The 21,070-nt window shown below is 42.3% G+C and overlaps 1 protein-coding gene across 1 annotated transcript in view; it reads left to right on the top strand.

The window, feature by feature from the left end:
- dlgap1a (discs, large homolog-associated protein 1a) overlaps window positions 1-21,070 on the top strand; it is a gene marked incomplete at both ends in the record, with an annotated part of 57,198 nt that overhangs the window by 16,123 nt on the left and 20,005 nt on the right. The window contains 3 exons of the mRNA XM_084058322.1: window positions 3,111-3,309; window positions 8,827-8,874; window positions 8,989-9,214. Coding sequence (XP_083914448.1) covers window positions 3,111-3,309; window positions 8,827-8,874; window positions 8,989-9,214 — 473 coding nt within the window. The remainder of the gene's footprint in view (window positions 1-3,110; window positions 3,310-8,826; window positions 8,875-8,988; window positions 9,215-21,070) is intronic.

The following is a 21,070-nucleotide window of genomic DNA, read 5'->3' as shown; positions in this document are numbered from 1 at the left end:
CACTGACGAAAACTAAATAAAGACTAAATAAAAACTAAGCTACGATGACTAAAACTGAGACTAAATATATTGACAATTTTCTCAAGAAATAAAAACTTGACTAAAATGTTAGTGAGGGACGAGTGGAGAAGAGATCCAGTGTTGCGCTCGGGTGTTGCACTCTGAAAATAGCAGATCTACAAGCTCACAATACGCCGCGCTGCGACGCATTGTGAGCTTGTAGATCGGCTATTTTCAGCGTGCAACTAAGTGTAAAATCAGCCATTACGAGGCCATCAAGGACCGCTAAAATACATTTTAGTTGACTAAATCAACCGTAGATTTAGTCGACTATAATCTTAAGATATTTAGTCGACTAAAACTAGACTAAATCTAAAACATTTCAGATCTTTTTTTATTATTTCAAAAATTATATAAAATCGTTGAAATTGCCAATCTACAAGCTCTCAATGCGATGCGTTGTGTGCTGCTATTTTTACTACTTTTGTGTGACACTCTTGTATGATGAAATAGGGCATACATTTACTCAAAGGTTTCTGCCGGACAGCAACGACTTGTACACTGAACACTGATTAACATAGCTGTTTTTGCAGTGGACAGTGGAATGCTGTGGAACAAAAATAGTCTTGCTTCTATTCTGGCAGAGAAATGCCTGGAGTCTTCACCTTTAATTCCTCCCCTGCGCCTACATTGTTGCAACAGTATGCTCAAAGGTTGTAATTTCAAATGAACATTAAACAGCAAATTGATTGAATTGAAAGAGCTCTGACCTCGGCCACGCCGCGCTGCGACCCCTGTTGCATTTTGAGCATATTGCTTTTGTCATGCAAGACGTGCAGCCGTCACCTGGAAAATCAATAACAATCAATCAATAACAAATCGAAATGATAATGCATTCATTCCAACTGAAAAGAACCTTGAGGATTTATATTAAGGATACAAAAACACACACTCCCAGATGGATATACTGTACAATGTGTATGAGAAAAAAATAGTAACAACTGGACCAGAAAATGAATAATATATGCATTATGAATTTTGGTTGTCTTTGTAACTTCCCTAACCCATTAAAAGCATCTGTGTCATTATAGATTTTAGCCATATGTTATACTTTGACTATTCAAAAATAGCAGATATACAAGCGTATATTTTACAAGCGTCATTTTAACTCAAATCTTTGCTTCTGGAGGTTCTGGAACTAAATATTTGGAGATGGGGTCGGCGGCCAAATACATATAATTTTGGGGTCCTTGACTTAAAAAAGTTTGAGCACCACTGATATTGCAACATGTTTTTCAGAAAACTGTTAGGATTTAGAAGACAATTTTTAGAACTGGCCTCAGGTCTGAATGGGCTAATATCACAAACACATTGGAAACTCAAGTCTCTCTCTTTCTCACCCTCACACATGCTCGCTGACCTTCACTAACACCCTCTTTTGTATTCACATAATATCATCGCTGTCGGGGAGAAACCTCATATCTCATATATGTTTCAACGTTTTTGCAAATGAATGCCCTACTTTGTCACACAACAATGTCACACTAAAGTAGCAAAAATAGCCGATCTGCAAGCTTACAACGTGTCACATCGCGATGCGTTGTGAGCTTGTAGATCTGCTATTTTCACCCAAAAAAATGTGTTCCTGAAATTCCTGAAAAAGTAACCGTTTTGGACATACAAGGTTTCTGGCAAACAGTGACGATATAAAAACAAAACGTAAGCGATCCAGCCGTCAGCAACGACCCGGAAGTAAGGTAGCTGCGTGGGTGGTCTTAAGTGAGTTTATGTGTTCATGGTGGTGGGTGACGCGGGATGACCAGCTCAGCAGGAGAGAGAGCCTGCAGTAATGGAGGGGCATCTTGTCACAGCTGCCTCCGATTGGCACAGCCTCCTCTATTCCTGGACCCTGGCATCTATTATGCAGAGGGAGGAGAGGAGATGGCAGTTAGACAGACAGACAGACAGACAGACAGACAGACAGACAGACAGACAGACAGACAGACAGGACCCTTTAGTTGTTGTTGGGGTATTTGTCACTGTAATTTGTAAAAGTGTGGAACATTGTCCTCTGCATTTCCCCGTTCTAACTATTAGGAGCAGTGGGCCCTATTAACCCATTAAAACCAGGAAAGACATTATTTTATACTTTGGCTATTAAAAAATAGCAGATATACAAGCTCATGTCACTTCGTGCCGTGCTATGAGCTTGTAGAGCTGCAATTTTTTAATTGTGAAAATCTGTGCAAATCTTTGACTATACATATTTTTTAAGGCGAACATTTTTATCTCATACATATTTTGAATATGGGCTTGGAAGGCCTGCGAAGGCAGTCGGTGACAATGCTATGCCCACTGTTCTTTATGTACCGTATATATTAGGACGCGCGAATTGTGAATTATATGATTGGGGAATGTTGTTGCCTACACAAAACAGCCTGGACTAAATTGCAAGTTGCTATGACAGGTTGACAGCATACAGCACAGGAAACATGTCACCAGGATAATTGCAGTTCTGAACATGAAGGATGTATGAAGTCATGTACCTAATGGTTCAGTGCAAATAACCCTATTACAGAAAACACTGTAGATGTGCCTGAGGCTGTGATTATTGGCGGTGTAAAGTAACTAAGTACATTTACTCCAAGTATTGTACTTAAGTACAATTTTGAGGTACTTTTACTTTACTGGAGTAAAGTATTTTCAATACTTCTACTCCACTATATCTCAGAGGAAAATATTGTACTTTTACTCCACTACAATTATTTGAAAACATTAGTTACTAGTTACTTTGCAGATTTAGAAATGATTACATGATAAAACATACATTAACCACTTTAGTCCTATTTTATACCTAGGCTGTTTGAAAATAGCCGATCTACAAGCTCACAACGCGTCGCATTTTACTTTTGCTACTTTCAGTACATTTTGATACCAATACTTTTGTACTTTTACTCAAGCAAATTTTGAATTTGGGACTTTTACTTGTAAAAGAGTACTTCTACATTGCAGTATGATACTTTTACTTAAGTAAAACATTTTGAGTACTCTTTCCACCACTGATTATTGGTGAAGTCAACGTGTCCTTTGTCTTCTCTGCTTCTTGCCAGGATTTCCACCGAGCACTCCCCCAAGCTGCAGATTCGGAGCCACAGTTACCTTCGTGCGGTGAGTGAGGTTTCCATCAATAGAAGCCTGGACCACACCCTGGACCCCAAAACCCTCCTCAACCCCAAATCGCTGTTGTCCTCTGCCGAATACCGCTCGCGCAACGAAAGCTACATGAGGGCTATGAGCACCATCAGTCAGGTTGGTTTGGCAATGCCGCCGCTGTGCCGACAATCGGCGTATGCAGGCAGGCCCCTGCCAGAATTGTTTACCCACGCGATGGCAGTCTTTGTGCCTGGGGTGGCACAAATAGTGTTTGAAACCGTCTTTCCAAGCACTTTGTTGGTAAATCTGTACCGAGTGCTGATTCCCCATATTGTACAGTGTCAGGGACGTGCACAGACAGACTCTAGGTGGTGCTAGAGCACCTGCCCTTTGCCCTCTTGACCAGAAGTGCCCTTTTGAAAAAAAGGGGAAAAAAGTGTTTTTTTTCCAGTTTACAGCAGGTGTCTTCAACAGGGGGTCCGGGACCCCTAGGGGGTCCTCAGAGTTACAAGCTCACAACGCCTCGCGCTGCGAGGCGTTGTGGGCTTGTAGATCGGCTATTTTTGGCAAAGAGGGTATAGGTGTAGAGGGAAAAAAGAGCAGACCAAGTAAACAAAAAAAAGTATAATTTACTTGAGCACCTGCCCCTCAAAATGTCTGTGCATGCCACTGTACAGTGTGTGCGATTAGTGTATATCACAATCTGGGGGGAAAAGAATCCTTGATTTTCACTTTACAACATCCCGTGTTCAAGTGCCAAGTTGGCTCATTTGGGATGACAAAAAAAGAACTCGGGTGATTTGGTTTAAAGACCGCTTTGCATCATCGCCTGTTACAGTATATTGTTTCCCTTGTTCAAGAATGTTATAACTGGTTTCAAACACTATGTCTGCATGTGTGCCCCATAAGGGCCCTGCGGAGGAAGAGGGCGATGTCCATTTCAGTTCCAGTCCAGTCCAGTCAAAACCAGACCCATCCATGACGTCAGACTCAACAAATTCATCTGACAAGATGAATTTGGAACCTTTTTCCGTGTTTCATACCTTAGATTAAAAAAAAAACAGAAAACAACCCCTAAAACAACTTGTGAAAGGAGGCAGTGTGATCAATCAGCAATATTTTGTCATTTCATTACTCATAATACAGTGTCTGTTTGAAACATTGAGTAAATCTATCCATGTAATTTTCAATAGCAAAGACCTAGCCTTCTTTGTTAAACAGTAAAGCAAGGTGGCTAAACAGATGTCACTCATTATATACAATTTCATACTCATCTCCCTACAACCTTGTTTTTTCCCTTCTCAGACACTGTTAAAGTGTTAATAGCCCACTGTAATAATAATAATAGTGCTAATGTAAGTAGTAGTATAGCACACAGCAGTGGCGGCCATTTTGTGGTGCCACAGATAGGAAACCAATTCATTTTTCTTGGTTCCAGGCTTAAAACAATTTATATAAATAATTTCGTCAATCTCTACGGGAAAAAGGAATTGGCTTTATATCTGTGGCACTACAAAATGGCCGTCACTGCTATGCCAAATAGAAGCTGTAATTTTGTTAAGGGCAAGAAAAATAGAAAATGCTATGAAAAAATGGACTCCAGTCACCATCAGTAATAGTCCTCCTAGATTGATACCAGCATATTGGGAGCCGAGCCCAGAAGATGCCTGGAAATTGCTGCTTGTCAGAAAACGGCAGAAAAATCACCCGACTTCACCCCGAAGACAGAATCATCCCCTTTGTATTCTGACAATAGCTTTTCAAACTGTCAGTCTTGTAAACCCCAGATGGTTGGACCGAACCATGTAGAAAACGAACAGTATGAGATGCACAGCTGCCATGTGTAAATGTGTCACTGCATTGAGTGAAGGAAGAAACCCAGAGATGTTTATTTGTCCCTAACTCAGGTACAGTACAAGCATCGAAACATTGGTGGAACGTGTTCTGCAAAGACTGTGCTAACACAACAATACAATATTATAATAATAATAATGATAATAATACCGAATGTACTGAAACAAAAGATATAGACAAGATAAAAAGCTCTTTGAAGTTCCTGATCTCCTGCTGATCGGGAACACTTTAAATTTGGCACCCGCTGTCAAAATCCCAGATTTGTTGTTAGATCATATTATTTTAGTCTTTATTAAAGATATCGTCAGGAACTCAGGTCTATAGCGTGACATTTTTGATATGTGGTTCGGAAACAGACGCCCAGTGCCAATGCTGTATGACCAAGTCCCATGGGCTCTACAGTGACGGGGGAGGTCACAGACCTGACAGGCCCTTGTCAAGCTTCAGATTGCTCTGATCGGGGCCGGCCGTATAGCTGAGTGGGCAGAGAAGCTGTCTGGGAATTGGAAAGCTCGTCAGTTTCGACCCTTGGCTCACCCCGGTCTACATGTCAAGGTGTCCCCTGAGCAAGAAACTTAACCCTATAACAGCCCTCCCGTGCTCTCATCTGAGCCAGAGTGGCCATCTGCCGGGTAAAGCAGTAAAAAAAGTAATTTCCCCTCCCCCAAGGGGACCAGAAAAATACTCTCTTTTCCTTTTCCTCTTCTTGGCTGGCTAGCCATTTGGTGGAGCTAACCCTGTCTTAGCCTCACCTTGAACCCATACAGGCAATCGTCTTTGAACGTATGGCACAAAGAGCCACCCATTAACCTGTTTGACCCTCATTAATAAACTGCCTTTTATTAATATCTTCCCCAGCATGGATCCATAGCTATAAAGAGTCCATTAACCGGCTCTCTCTGTTCTTAAACAGGTCCTCGAGTCATGATTGAGGTCCATACAATTTTAATGCAGTCGGTGTGAAAATTAAAGACCGCAATGGGAAAATGAAAGGGGTTGAAACGAACTGTTAGAGGGGCGTGCGTGCTCGTACGCGCTCTCGCGCACGCACACACACACACACACACACACACACACACACACACGTGCATGCGACAGAACATTTAGCGTGAATGGAAATTGAAAACCCATCTCCTCAGTGTGAACTGGGTGACCGCCATACTACTATATGAAACCATCCTTGAAAGTCTTCACCTCTTCAGCCTCATGCTTAATTTATACTTCTTCGAATGACGGTGTCTCGTGCCAAAAATAGACGATCTATAAACTACTGAGCTTGTAGATCAGCTATTTTCAGCAAGAGACCTACAGTACACCACCATACGACAAAGTATAAGTCAGGTTTCAGCCTCACACACCTGTCTTCTCTTTTTGTATCGTCCCTCCACTCTCTTCCTCTGGCTAACCCCTCCTTTATTATGCCTGATATATACGTATAATACTGCATATCACCTTCTGGTGTGTATGCACATAATATCAATGGAAACCTTTGATCTCAATACATAATTCAACTTCAGTATCAACTTAACCACTTTCACCATGGCATTGTAGGTGAAGATCTTCCCCAAAAATTGTGGATCTAAAAGCTCACAATACGGATTTCTTTTTTACACACACACACACACACACACACACACACACACACACACACACACACACACACACGAAAATATATGACACTGGGCCCCTATATTGATGAAGACATTAATACTTTCGGCCCCATTTATATACTGTAGCCTTGGGCACCGTGAATCTTTATGATGGCCCTGGCTGCAACTGCAGCTAGCAATTTATGAATTTATGGCCAGCTTGCCAGGGCTACATCAAGGTATGTTTCACTTTGGTAGAGAGCACTGTCATCTATAATTACTCTACAATTGCTGTTATTTAGTCTGCTGTCAGATAGACAGACACTCTTTTTTTTGTATCTGCACATGGACATTGATTGCCTCGCAAATGTGTTTACCACCAACTGTCAGCCGTATTTATAGCTGAACAAGGAACATAAAAAGTAATCTTTGGTTGATTTACTTATAAGGAAGTGCATACAGTACATTTACATAACTGCTAAGAGTTGAAAGGAAAGGTAATTGTAATATCATATATCCTTAGGTTATGGCACACATAGTACACATAGTATATACTGTATATTTATCGCCTAATATATTTAACGCCTAATTTATTCAACGTCTAATTTATTCAACGCCTAATTTATTCATTGTGATTCCAGATTATGATGCCTTACCACTGGCACAGTGTGTAAAGAGTTTCATTAACAATGTATACTATTCCTACTATTAATTCTTGCACTGCAGGTAATTGGAACACACAATACGAAACAAACACCAAAAACGTTGACGCTGCATTATGTATTGAGATCAATGCATGTATTTTGCCTATACCACCACATACAAGGTTTTACATACATGAGGTAATGCTATACAGTTATTTTAATACAAGCTAGATTTACACAAGTGGCACATCTTTCTGTCTTTACTTGCCTATAGGTGAAGACACATTAAGAGAAAGTAAGGCCGGTACACTTAGGTTTGTAAAACTTTACCAACAATGTTTCTATAACATCATCATATCAATAGCCACAAAAAGAACAACTGAAAAACAAGAATGTTGTGCCTGTGTGAATCTAGACTATGGTCTAAAAATCACTGTGGATATTCATTCAAGCATATATAGTGCCCCTGGGACATCAGTATGCAGTTCTTTATTTATTATTAGTGCTTAGCTATTGCCTCTCTCTCTCTCTCTCTCTCTCTCTCTCTCTCTCTCTCTCTCTCTCTCTCTCTCTCTCTCTCTCTCTCCCTCTCTCTCCCATTTTTAAGTATGGCAGGTAAGTTATTGGGTAAGTGACTATGCAATGTTTTGTTTTAAAATGAATTTTAAATGAGCTTATGAAATATGGAAAATAAGATATGTATTAGGTGAAAAAAATGTAATCCCAAAGTGGAATTAAACTTTTGAGATTTGATTCCTGGTGGGCAAAATAACAGACATAAATATGTTAAAATATATTTGACATTTTATTATTGTTGGGTTACTTATTTTAATGAATAAAACATTGTTATATAACCTCCAACCACTGCAGATGTACAACACCTGCAGTGGAAGGAGGTCACCCTACACTTAGATTGAGAAATTTTGACCCAGGTGTTTGACATTTGCAATTACCTCGGACAACGGACATAACACTAGCGGATTGTAGCTTTAAAGACCACTTTTCAGTTTTTGTCAAGCTAACTCACTAATTTGGAGATAATCCTCACTTTCTCATTTCAACTTTAGCTCAGCCAAATCAAACTGATCATCTCTACCTCCGCTTGTTGAATGTTTTGGCAGAAGAACCTCTCATCTCTGCATGAGGACAAGATAGTGCCTTAAAAAAATGCTCATTCTATTGAACCTCTTTTATCTCTCCTCCTCTTTACCCACCTCTACCTTTCCGTATACCTTCTCCCCTTTGGCCCTCTTTCACGCCTCCTTCGGCCCTGCTTCATCCTTGATTCCTACGTCCTTTGTCCCTCCTCCGTCCGTCCGTCCATCCATCCGTCCTTCCTTCCTTCATCCCTCCTTTGTCCTATCTTCATCTTTCCTTTGTTCCTCCTCCATCCCTTCTTTCTCCCTCCTTCATCCACCCCTTCACCGTCTCCAATCCGGCCCACAACACCCTCTGTCCTCTCACTATACCTTATATCTTTACTCCTCTGCCTGCTCTGCGCCCTGTCTCTCTCCTCTGCTCTCCTGCCCTCACCACTCCTCTCCTGTCACCCTATACCTTCTCCTCCTCCTCCTCCTCCTCTTCAGGTGAGCGAGGTGGAGGTGAACGGACAGATAGAGCAGGTGTGTGAGCAGGTGTACAGCGAGATGCAGTCCCAAATGCAGTCCCAGATGCAGTCCCAGATGCAGGCTCAGATGCAGTCTCAGATGCAGTCTCAGATGCAGTCTCAGATGCAGTCCCAAATGCAGTCCCAAATGCAGTCTCAGATGCAGTCCCAGGCCATGGACTCGTCCATGAACACCCTGCCCATGCCGGGCTGCTTCCGCATGCGCAGCCACAGCTACGTGCGAGCCATCGACCAGGGCTGCGCCGACGAGGTGGAGGGCGAAGGAGGGACCCCCCTGCTCCTGCTGCCGGCCTCGCCGCCCCGCACCACCACTGCCACCACTGTCAGAACCATCCAGAGTAGCACAGGTTGGTGGGGATGATATGTAGAGTTCTCAACTTTCAGCCTGAAAATGAAGACCCGGCCCTAACTGGGCCCTAACTGGGCCGGCCTGAACAGGTCCCGGCCCGAACGATTAACATACTTTTAGGCCCGAAAACCCGAAAAAAACGAAAAGGTGTCATTACGTGCTTAAAGGTTTCATGACATTCAGTTTTACAACACATTAAAAGTCTTTGTCATGGTCCTTCAAACGTGTATAAAAAGTTTTAACTGAAAATTCCACTCTAGTGAGCCATTGCAAGTGTTTTTCTCTCACATTTCTAAAGCCATTTCAACTGCAATGAAAAAATAAATCTTTGCCTGCGGGTGTCGCTGTTGAGGGATTTTGCCTGTCAATCATCACCTCTGCTCCGCCCCCCCCCCCCCCCCCTAGAGGAAAGGATAGGGGAGGGGAGGGGCGAGGAGGGGAGTGGGCGGGATTAATGGCCTGTAACTTCACTATCCAAGGGCCAATCTCGCATTACTTTTCAGCCTAATTATACAGAAAACCCCAGACCACAGAAAATCCATTGAATGTTCAAAGTTCAGGTTTTTTGGGTGTAATTGAGGTCATAAAACCCCCCAAAAAACATAAAAAATAAAAAAAGTGAAAATGAATGTCATAGAACCTTTAATGTCCTCAAAGTCACGCATCTAACTCGCTTTGAACTGAGCAGATTGGACCTACCCGATTTTCGATGTTTGAGTTTTGGCCATTTTCGGCAGTTTTTTTCTATAACTAGGCTAGGAAGGTCGGACGGCGATGAACGATATCTGAGTAAAGTTCACTTTGAGCTGCATCCAACGCATCCACTGCCCTTTCCGTCGGCCTTGCCGTTTGGCCTCTAGGGGCAGTTGATTTTTTTATTTTTTAAATATTTTTACGGCTAATTACCCGACTAATTAGCATACATTTTCGTCCCGGCTCGCCCCGAAAACGCCGGGTAGGGTCGGGTTCGGCAGAATTTGAGAACTCTAATATGATGTGCCTCAGCCCTCTGTGCGTGCGTGCCTGCCTGAAGCTCATTCTACAGCTGCACTTGTTTTAACTCACACTACATGAGAGCATCTGTCAAATTCCTAAAATGTAACACAAAGTGTAAATGTATTGCTAGGCAGAGCAACCCTATAGCTTAGGGTGCATATACAATACCACGTGTGGCCCCGGCTGGTTTGCTGTGCGTCATCCTTCTGCTCTCTGTCCACCTTTCCTGTCTCTCTCTCTCTCTCTCTCTCACTGATGCTACTGAAATAAAAGCAGAAATGCCGGAAAGAAAAATGTATTGGTATAGGCATGAATAATGGGCATTTGGACCAGTAATAGGTTTGTGAAAGCAATTTTCTGTATGCCTGTAAATAGAACTGGGGGGAAGGAGGAAGAGAGGAAGGCAACACTTTGTGTGTATGTGTGTGCATGCGTGTGTGTTCGCACACGACCACGCACACGACCGAAACTGGGCTCGCATGCAGCTTGACAGAGGAAATCGGGAGTTTCTTAAAGGCAATGTAGGCCATTGGATCATCGGGGATCAAGGCAAAATCTCATTTTCGAATGCTCTCTGTATCGTTAAATCACAACTGCTGTCTTGTAGATTAAACGGCTAGATTAAACTGCTGCCGTTTCACATTTCACTTGGTAATACTGTACATTGCAATGTAGTCTGAGTGATCTTTTCTTTCTTTCCAATATTGTAAAGCGTAATTTTGAGTGTGTGAAAGTTGGGTTAGTATAGAGCAGATATGGCTCTGGAGTAAGCAATCCTCAAGCTATTAGAAGTGTTAAAATGATGTGTGGATTTACATGAACATTAAAATACACTTTGCACGTGTGTTTGTGTGTTCCTGAGTGCCGTTTTGCTCAGACCCTATGGATAAAAACATCCACAAAATGACAGTAATGTTGCGTGGGTGAAAGGAGTGGATGTGTTTATACGTAATTATCTCCGCCAGGCTGGAACGGTAGGGGGGCGGGGATTATGTTTTTGCCCCTGTCCGTGAGTCAATGAGTCTGTCTGTGAGTCTGTCTGTAAGCAGCAAGTCTCAGACACCGCTGGACCGATCAGTGTGCAACTGATTGTTGCAGAAACATGATTTATTTTTTTCCCCCATCAAATTAAGCAGGGTTGTAAACCTTACTAAGATGGACTTGGTGAGTCTGTGTAGGGTAATGTGGCCTGTTTATCTTTCTACTGATGTCTCTCTCTCTCTCTCTCTCTCTCTCTCTCTCTCTCTCTCTCTCTCTCTCTTTCTCTCAGCATAAATGCCATTTAATATTTTTTTTAAAGCTTCATCTTGCCATTCAGAACATTGGACTGGGCAGTTGCTGCTGCAGGGCCACCCGGTGTGTGTGTGTGTGTGTGTGTGTGTGTGTGTGTGTGTGTGTGTGTGTGTGTGTGTGTGTGTGTGTGTGTGTGTGTGTGTGTGTGTGTGTGTGTGTGTGTGTGTGTGTGTGTGTGTGTGTGTGTGTGTGTGTGTGTGTGTGTGTGTGTGTGTGTGTGCGTGCGTGCGTGCGCGGTATTAAGTCTGTTTGATATTACAGTTGCATTTTATTATTACAGTCTCTAGAGAAGGCGACCTACATCTGTCACTGCTCTGGGGACTTTTACATAGTTATCCAAGGGGGCTGAACACAAACACACACACACACACACACACACACACACACACACACACACACACACACACACACACACACACACACACACACACACACACACACACACACACACACACACACACACACACACACGCGCACACACACACGCAGAAACATACAGTATTATGTATATTTAATTGCGTATAGTCACTAATGCTTAATTCATGCTCCGTCATATGATGGTGACGCGTGCCAAAAATAGCCGATCTACAAGCTCACAACACGTTGCATCCGTGCAATTGTAGATCGGCTATTTTTGTCGCACAACAACCGCCGCGCAACAACCGGTGTTCGACGAAGTACAACTCCAGGCTTAAAACACTCAAGCAGACACACAGAGTAAGTGCAGTTGTAACTCAGGATAGAGGGTTTAAGTGGTTGGAACCAGTGGTGGAAAGTACATTTACTCAAGTACTGTACTTAAATGCAATGTTGAGGTATTTTTACTTTGTGGAGTATTTCCAATTTTCAGTACTTTTACTTCTACTCCATTACATCTCAGAGACAAATATAGTACTTTTACTACACTACAATTATTGGACAACTTTAGTTACTAGTTACTTTGTAGATTTGAAATATTATTACAAAACATACATTAACCACTTCAGCCCTTTATAGACTCTGGCTATTTGAAAATAGCCAATCTACAAGCTCACAATTGGTCGCGATGCGACATGTTGTGAGCTTGTAGACCTGCTATTTTCAAATGATTTTATACATTTTGAAAACATGAAATGGAAGATTTCTACATAATGAGTTTTTTCACTCTTAGTACTTTCAGTACATTTTGATGCCAATAGTTAAATTTGTAAATTCTGAATACCAGAGTTAAGTATTTCTGCTTTGTAGTATTGATACTTTTACTTAAGTAAAACATGTGAGTACTTCTTCCACCACTGACTATAGCCAGGCCCGGTTGGGTGTTGGTCCTTACTATAGCCCCCATACCAGAGATCTATTATAATGGGACATTCCACTTTCAGTAGAATAGATAAAACACTCGCACACTAAATATTTGTATTACCAGCAGTTAAAACCTGGACTAGAAAGCACTCAGAGAGTGTAGGAGTAGATGGTGATAAATATACACAAAACGAGATACAGTCAGCGGGGAACATTGTTGGAAAATGAAACGTGTGTGTGTGTGTGTGTGTGTGTGTGTGTGTGTGTGTGTGTGTGTGTGTGTGTGTGTGTGTGTGTGTGTGTGTGTGTGTGTGTGTGTGTGTGTGTGTGTGTGTGTGTGTGTGTGTGTGTGTGTGTGTGTGTGTGTGTGTGTGCGTGCGTGCGTGCGCGCGCGCGCGCGCGCGCGCGTGTGTGTACTGTATTTTGGAGTCCATGTAGACTACAGAGTATTATGATACATTGTTCCCTCACAAATCTTTCTTTTCACTGTCCCACAGTAGGCTGTATTATCTAATGAAGACATTATTTAACTTGTGCAATAGGAATGGTTTTGGCAGATGATGATATGATTCTAGACGGGTATTCCAATATTCTTTAGGCCCTTCTTGCATTTGGAATCAGTTTTAACCACCCTATACTCAGTTGACCGGGGTCCCCCATGAGTTGCTCTGGATTAAGAGCGTCTGCTAAATGCCTAAATTGTAAATTGTCTATACTTGGTCCCCTCCTTTTTTCCCTCTACACCAAGGGCCCTATTTTCCGTGCCGCCTTAAACCTTGGCACTACCCATGAATTACACTCAAGGCAGCTGGCGCTGTCCCTAAACGGTATCTCACGACCGCACTACCCGCTAGACATTATGCTGACTCCGTTATGTGTGCCTGGAGGTGTGCGTGTTGTTGCGTTATCCCTAAATTTGCTATTTTGTCGCACACGTTTGGGAAAGCGCATAGCGGCTTCTAAAACCACCCGCTATGCCAAATTTGTTTGGTAGAGGGCGCGCCTGCAATGGACATGTCGGGCCGAGCAGGCACACAACAGCACAACATTCAGAGGTCTCCCTCTCTCCTAATTCTCAACGAATCTCTGTGATTCAAATTTTCCTATAATCAGCAGAGGTGAGAGTATCAATTCCTTGTGTCAATTGTGTTTATATAAGACATTAGTCTATTCAAACACAATGATTTGTGCTGCGCGATGCCATTCGCTCCAAAATACACACTTCAGCGTTATTAATCCATTGCGCAGGAAATAAAGAACGGATTACAATAATATAACATTCTCTATAATCATTAACATGTAGGTGATACTTATGTCTATCAAATATGGTTTTATTGAAAGGCAATCAAATGCTAGCGCATATGAAGGAAACATCGGGTGTATAGTGTCCAACATTATAAGTGCCTCAGTGCGGCTGCAGAATGAGTGGACACGGACACACCGGCACTTCTGAATTAAGTGATTGTGAATGTGATAATGTGACAATTTTACTGTAATCCACAAAAGTGTGACTGTTAATTCACTGTGTCAATAAATTGTGTTTTTTATCAGCAGTTGCCAGTTAAGCTTATCAAAGACAAATACAATGTTGTTTGATCTTCGTTTGCTATAACCACACCAGACCATTTATTATAATTGATCCAGAACACAAGCAGACTGCTGTAATGTAAAGTTCTCTATAACCAGAAATGTGTGAGTGATAATAGCAAGTGCTACCGCAACGTTTACACGGGAACGCCCCTTGCACCATGCTAAATCGCCAAATAGTGGGTTTAGCCACTTCGGCCCAAGATAGAGCCCATCTCTTTGCAGAAAATAGCAGACAGGAACAGGCTCACAATGTGTCACAACATGACCCGTTATGTGCTTGTAGATCTACTATTTTTGCCAAATGTTTGCCTATTATATCCGGTAATTAGCAAACTCATACATGCACTCACGTAGACTATTTATGTATCCTCTCTAAACTGGAATGCTAGTGAGCAGCTTTGTGAATCAATAAATCAATAAATGAACATCCAGACATTGTAATTGAGATACGAATACCGATTTACCAATATAATCAATGACTGTTCAAACCTTTGGACGTTCGGAGCCAGTCCTAGAGTATGTATGATTGTGTGTGTGTGTGTGTGTGTGTGTGTGTGTGTGTGTGTGTGTGTGTGTGTGTGTGTGTGTGTGTGTGTGTGTGTGTGTGTGTGTGTGTGTGTGTGTGTGTGTGTGTGTTATGCCTACTGTATGCGTTTTCATATGTACATACGTGTATGTATCAAAGGGCTAGCATCCTGTTTCTAAATTGATGCCATATAGGAAGCCATATAGGAAGTGACAGTTCATATGAATGGCCGCTAGTTTAGCTATTTCCCCCATGATTTCCCCCTGCTGGCTTTTATTATTTTATTACCTTAATAAACATTGTCATAAATGCTTTTTGCTATCAGTCGCTAGTTTAAAGTATTCTTTCAATTACCATGGTATGAGTTTGGTAAAGTATGGTCCCATTCATTTATTTAGTTAATGATATGGTATGTTTCTGTGGCTTTTACTGGTTCTACGAGTGAAGACCCGCCCTCGCTGCGGTTACAGCCATTCATTTCGTTTGAATCCGTTTCCGGATTCATTTCGTGACCGGAAGTTCAAAGATGGCGGATTTCAATTCGCCGAAAAAGTGTCTTCAAAACGGTCTGTAGAAACCAACGGGGCTCCCTTTGTCCATTAATGTTACAGTCTATGGTATGTATGTGTGTGCTGCACGCGAGTGGCAGCTTGAAGCCTGCGGCTGACATAGTGAGAGCCATAGAACAGGGACACAGCAGGACAGGGCAGGACCCAGACAGAAGGAAGGAGCATCTAACACGATTTCATAGGCAACATGATTGAACAAGGCCGCCCACTCTTGTCCCTACATCTAACATGCATGGCCACACGGCAGTTCATACTGTCTACTGTATCTATAAATTCACAGCATCTCTGTCTGTCTGTGTGTCTATATATACGGTTACTGTATATATCACAATATAGATCACGTGTCCCTTCCTTCTTGGTCCAAGGTGGGCAGGTTGCAGCCATATTTTCTGCTGACCTACACAAATAAACAATGCCATAAAATGCTCATTATACACATTATTTGAGTGCCTTGTTCTATAACAGGAACATTGAAGCAGCTGTACTTTCAAACGGAACAATTTGCCTCGCTTGTTGTTGACGGAGCAATTCATTAGGGTTCAATTTATCACGGTTGTTTGGTGCATGTTAATGTTTGAAATCTCATCGTGGTGCTCAGTCAACGTCCTTGTCCCTGACACCAGAGGAGACCAGTGTGACAGCTGAAGCATAATGAGGGCATTTGGTTTAATGAGCAAGAAAGAGTGAGAGAAACACGATAGCAATAGACAGTCAGAGAGAGAGAGAGAGAGAGGGAAGCAAACTTTAAGAGCGATATTAGGAACACAAACAAAACTATTCACTCTTTGTCTTTTTGCTTAACACATTTCTTGATATTACTCCTACAGATTTTGTCCAAACATCACGCAAATTGGTACACATTATCTCTACAGTCATGTGATCAACACAGATCTGTCAGAATTTCCATAATCAATCATGATTGGCTAAGATTTATTTTTCTTTTAACACAAGCCTCTTTGATCTCATAGCATGCTCAGGCTTTTGTGAGCACCCCAGATAGTTTTTAAGTTGCTTGATTCAGTATTTAGATATTTGATAATAATAAACTCTATTTTTATTTTAAAACACCCGTCCTTGGTTCTGGTGACTCACATTGCCCTCCTAATTCTTTTCCGATGACTTTTTCATGTATTTTATTTATTTGTTATTGTATTAAAAAAACATAATTTTCCCCCAAAAATATAAAAAATAAATGAAAAAAGTAATTGAAAAATCACACCCTGTGTGAAGGAAGCGGTGCCTTTGGGGCGGGCCTTAACTCATTTCAGTTCGTCCCTATTGGTGGTCTGAGTCCACTTACCAAATTTGTACGTGGTAGCATGCTGCAAACTGGAATGATGGCTGTTTAAAGCCCAGCCAATGGGCAGACAGAGGGGGCGGGGCTTAAGTAATGACAGTTAGTCCCTATTGCTGGCTTTAGTCCATGTACAAAATTTGTACTCCATAGCATGCTGCGAACTTGAGTTATGGCTGTTTGAAGGCTAGCCAATGGGAAGACAGAGGGGGCGGGGCTTCAGCAATTCATGCTGGTCCCTATTGGTGGTCTGACCCTGCGTTTTAACAGCGGGCAACTCTCGGGCGATGCCGGGCAACATCGCCCAAAATATAATGAAAGTCTATGAGAGCCGGCGATCGGGCGAAGTGGGCGGGGGGGCGATGAAAGATGGATTTTCTTTATCTTTTTGGGCGATATCGCCCGGCATCGCCCAGAGTTGCCCGCTGTTAAAACGCACCGTGAGTCCACATACCAAATGTGGACTTGGTGGCATGCTGCAAACTGGCGTTATAGCTGTTTAAAATCCCGTGCTCATCCCGTGCTCATACGGGCGCTGGGGGTCCCTGGACCCCTCTTTGATAACTTCATCAATTCATGCGCGTGCCTATTGGTGGTCTAAGTCCACATACCAAATGTGGACTTGGTGGCATGCTGCAAACTGGAGTTATAGGTGTTTAAAATCCCGTGCTCATCCCGTGCTCATACGGGCGCTGGGGGTCCCTGGACCCCTCTTTGATAACGTCATCAATTCATGCTCGTCCCTATTGGTGGTCTAAGTCCACATACCAAATTTGGACTTGGTGGCATGCTGCAAACTGAAGTTATAGCTGTTTGCTTGTTTGCCGTGCTCATCCCGCGCTCATACGGACGGACGGACACGGAGACAAAGTCAAGCTTAGAGCGGTTGGCACCGCTAAAAAAACACGGCCCCTCACATATTAGGCGGGGCAGTATGAGTCACCAGGACGAAGGATGGGTGTTTTCGATGAATCTATCATGTTTAAAATGGAGTTTGAAGTTAAAATGGGTTTGTATAGGAAGGGGGCGTGTCTGATGAATGAATATCAAATATCTAAATACTGATCAAGCAACTTAAAAACTGTCCGGGGTGTTCACAAAAGCCTGAGTAGACGTTAACATGACGCCAAACATATTTGAAAGTGAAATATCCCTTTAAGAAAGGGGATTTATTATTAGGATGATTCTGAAGAGACTTTTTCTCACTCCAACCAAGGGGGAATATTGTTTGTCAATTGATTGACAGTCCTGAACTTTTTACAGAGGCATCAGTCTATCATCGGTCAACCGTCCGATTTGAACGTTTCGGTACCAACATTCTGTACTGTAGCTTGAACGGTGCTTGTTTCAACATACTGTGATCTCAAGGTCAAGCTCAGTGGTCAAAGTCACTGTTACCACAGTATGCACTTGTATGCGGTGCTCTTGTTTATTATGCGCTACATAGGGAATAGAACACCAAACAGCTGCTATATTTGTGCCATACCTTCTTCATAGACTACATGACTGACACTGAAGTTATGTGCTACACAACCCTGCTTTAAATGAAGACGGTACGTATTCACCGTCCTCTCTGTTATCACATGCTGTTGGCTAGACTAGCGAGTGCAGTAGGTAGTTAGGGACAAAGCGATGAATGCCAAATCGGCTGTCAGTGGCCTGTGACCACAGACAGGCTCTCCACAGACTGAGGCGGCAGAGTGCTGTGAATGCCTGACACTGATGATGCTGTTTGGGGCAGGCCTGCGTGGCGAGCTGCTGGCAGGAAGCCAGGATAGCCAGGAATGAAATGTGTCTGGGACAGAGAGAGAGAGAGAGGGGGGGGGAGAGGGAGAGAGAGAGGCCATTGGTATGAAAACGATTCAGATGTCCCACTGACAGGACAGACTGGATCAGTAACTTATTACAGGAGATTTTGTGTGTGCGAAGTGTGCATGTGTGCGTGCGTGTGTGTGCCTGCGAGTATGTGTTTGTGCTTGCCCTGCGTATAAGAATATCTGTTCAGTATGTATCATTTTCTGTACAAACCTACACGTATATCCTGTACATCTGTCATGTGGAGACGCATATCTTTTTGTGTTCACGTCCAGTGTGTGTGTGTGTGAGTGAACAAATTTTATGTTGCAGTTCATGTAACGTGTGTGTGTGTGTGTGTGTGTGTGTGTGTGTGTGTGTGTGTGTGTGTGTGTGTGTGTGTGTGTGTGTGTGTGTGTGTGTGTGTGTGTGTGTGTGTGTGTGTGTGTGTGTGTGTGTGTGTGTGTGTGTGTGTGTGTGTGTGTGTGTGTGTGTGTGTGTGTGTGTGTGTGTTGTTTGCCGGTGCAGTAATGTACTCAATGACTGTGTGACGCGGCTGTGACATTGAGAGGACACCTCAAGCGAGTTCTACCCCCTCCTAACGACACCATCTGCTTCAGTGAATGACAGGCTGCAGAAACATACATCAGCTTCTAGCGCTGAGGGAGAGAGAAGATACACAGACTTCCTTTCAGCACTTTTTGTTATGTGATTTTCTTTTAAAGCACGTTATGGTTTCATTTGCCAGATCGGTGGAGAGAGTAGGACTGAACAATTAATTACAAAATAATTGCAATTTCCAAATTGCAGATTTGATTGCATTAAAGAGAGGGGGGGATTAGTCTTTTAGATGACAGTTGTTGGTCCATGAATCAAGTACAATGTTTATTTAATTTCTCTTAAATGTAAAAGGACGATATGTTTTTGCATGTTTAGCTCACTGTATAGAAGTCATATACTCTATTCTTTACATTACTGTTGACAATGCTCTGTTGTCTTTACCTTTGAAGAAGCTATTGGGCATTCATTTTGGTATGGTATTCAAATCAACTTACAGAGACTTCAAACTTGCTGTCAAATGTTTTTGTTGTGTTTTAAGGCATTGAAACACAAAAAAGCTAAAAGCTAAAACTCTGTTTTATTCATATAAAAGATTAAGCCCCATAACAGGTCAAACCTTTAACGTTTTAACCATTTAAACCCTGTATACTTAGTTGACTGGAGTCCCCCAGGCCTCTGTACTAGCTCTGTAGTACACTATCTCTTCACCGGAAATAGCTGATCTACAAGCTCACAGCATGTTACGTGGCAAAGCATTGTGAGCTTGTAGATCACTGAATGTTCGCCCCGGGAATAGGGATGCTGGGGCTCTACATCAAACCTAATTTATCCACAAATGAGCCATGGTGATATCCCACAGAAAATGATAGAGCACATCACAGATTCTTTCAGGCAGGGTGGCAGCTGGCCTGGATGGGGGGCCCACTGTTCAGTGATGAAGCAAGTACACAAAGTAGGCAAACTCACTTCACCGCAGCGGTGGAAAAAGTACTGAAATGTTTTACTTAAGTAAAAGTGTCAATACTGCAATGTAGAAATATGTAGAAGTAAAAGTCCGGAATTCAAAATGTACATGTGTAAAAGTACAAAAGTATTGGTATCAAAATGTACTTAGAGTACCAAAAGTAAAAGTACTAAAATGTTTGAAAATAGCCGATCTACAAGCTCACAACACGTCGCATCGCAACGCGCTGTGAGTTTGTAGATCGGCTATTTTCAAATAGCTATAGCCTATAGGTTTGAAATAGGTAAAGTGGTTAATGTATGTTTCATAATGTAATCATAATATCTGCAAAGTAACTAGTAATTAACTAGTAATTAAAGTTATCAAATAATTGTAGTGGAGTAAAAGTACAATATTTGTAAAGTAAGTAAAGTAAAAGTAAGTAAAAGTATAGACAATTGGAAATTTCATACCGCTTGTGATCATACCACAAAGTGTAGTAAAAAGTAGTTAACCGCATGAACCCTATAGCGTCCCTCTTCTGGGCCAAACATTCAGCAAAAAATAGCAGATCTACAAACTACAGCTTATAGAGCTTAGTTATAGAGCTGCTATTTTCGGTAAAGAGATTTTGTGTTGAGGTTAAAAAATGTTTTTAAAAAAAGGAACAGAGCAAGTACAGAGCCCTGGGGGACCCCGGTCAAATATAGCATATAGGATTCAAATACATATCTGTGCTAAGTGTGTGAGACATTGCTAGAAGAACATCTGCAGCCCTGTGTGTGTCTGACCTCCAGGGCTGCAGATGTTCCACTCCTCTCAGAGAAAACAGCGTCTATACAGTTCAGCAGAGTGCAAAGAAAGTGCACATCAAGGCCATGTGCGCCAAGGCAATAACTACAGCAATGAGAACGCCAGCATGCTGATGTATAAAACTCACTCATTTGTTGGAATTCATTCACCATTTCAATTGGATCATTTTCAGATTCTATAGCATTGTGTGCATG

This window comes from Gymnoscopelus microlampas (genome assembly GCF_963454915.1).
Source record: "Gymnoscopelus microlampas genome assembly, chromosome: 5".
Taxonomy (NCBI): Eukaryota; Metazoa; Chordata; class Actinopteri; order Myctophiformes; family Myctophidae; genus Gymnoscopelus; species Gymnoscopelus microlampas.
Note: the sequence above shows the minus strand (reverse complement) of the source record. Positions and strands in the feature narration are given on the sequence as shown.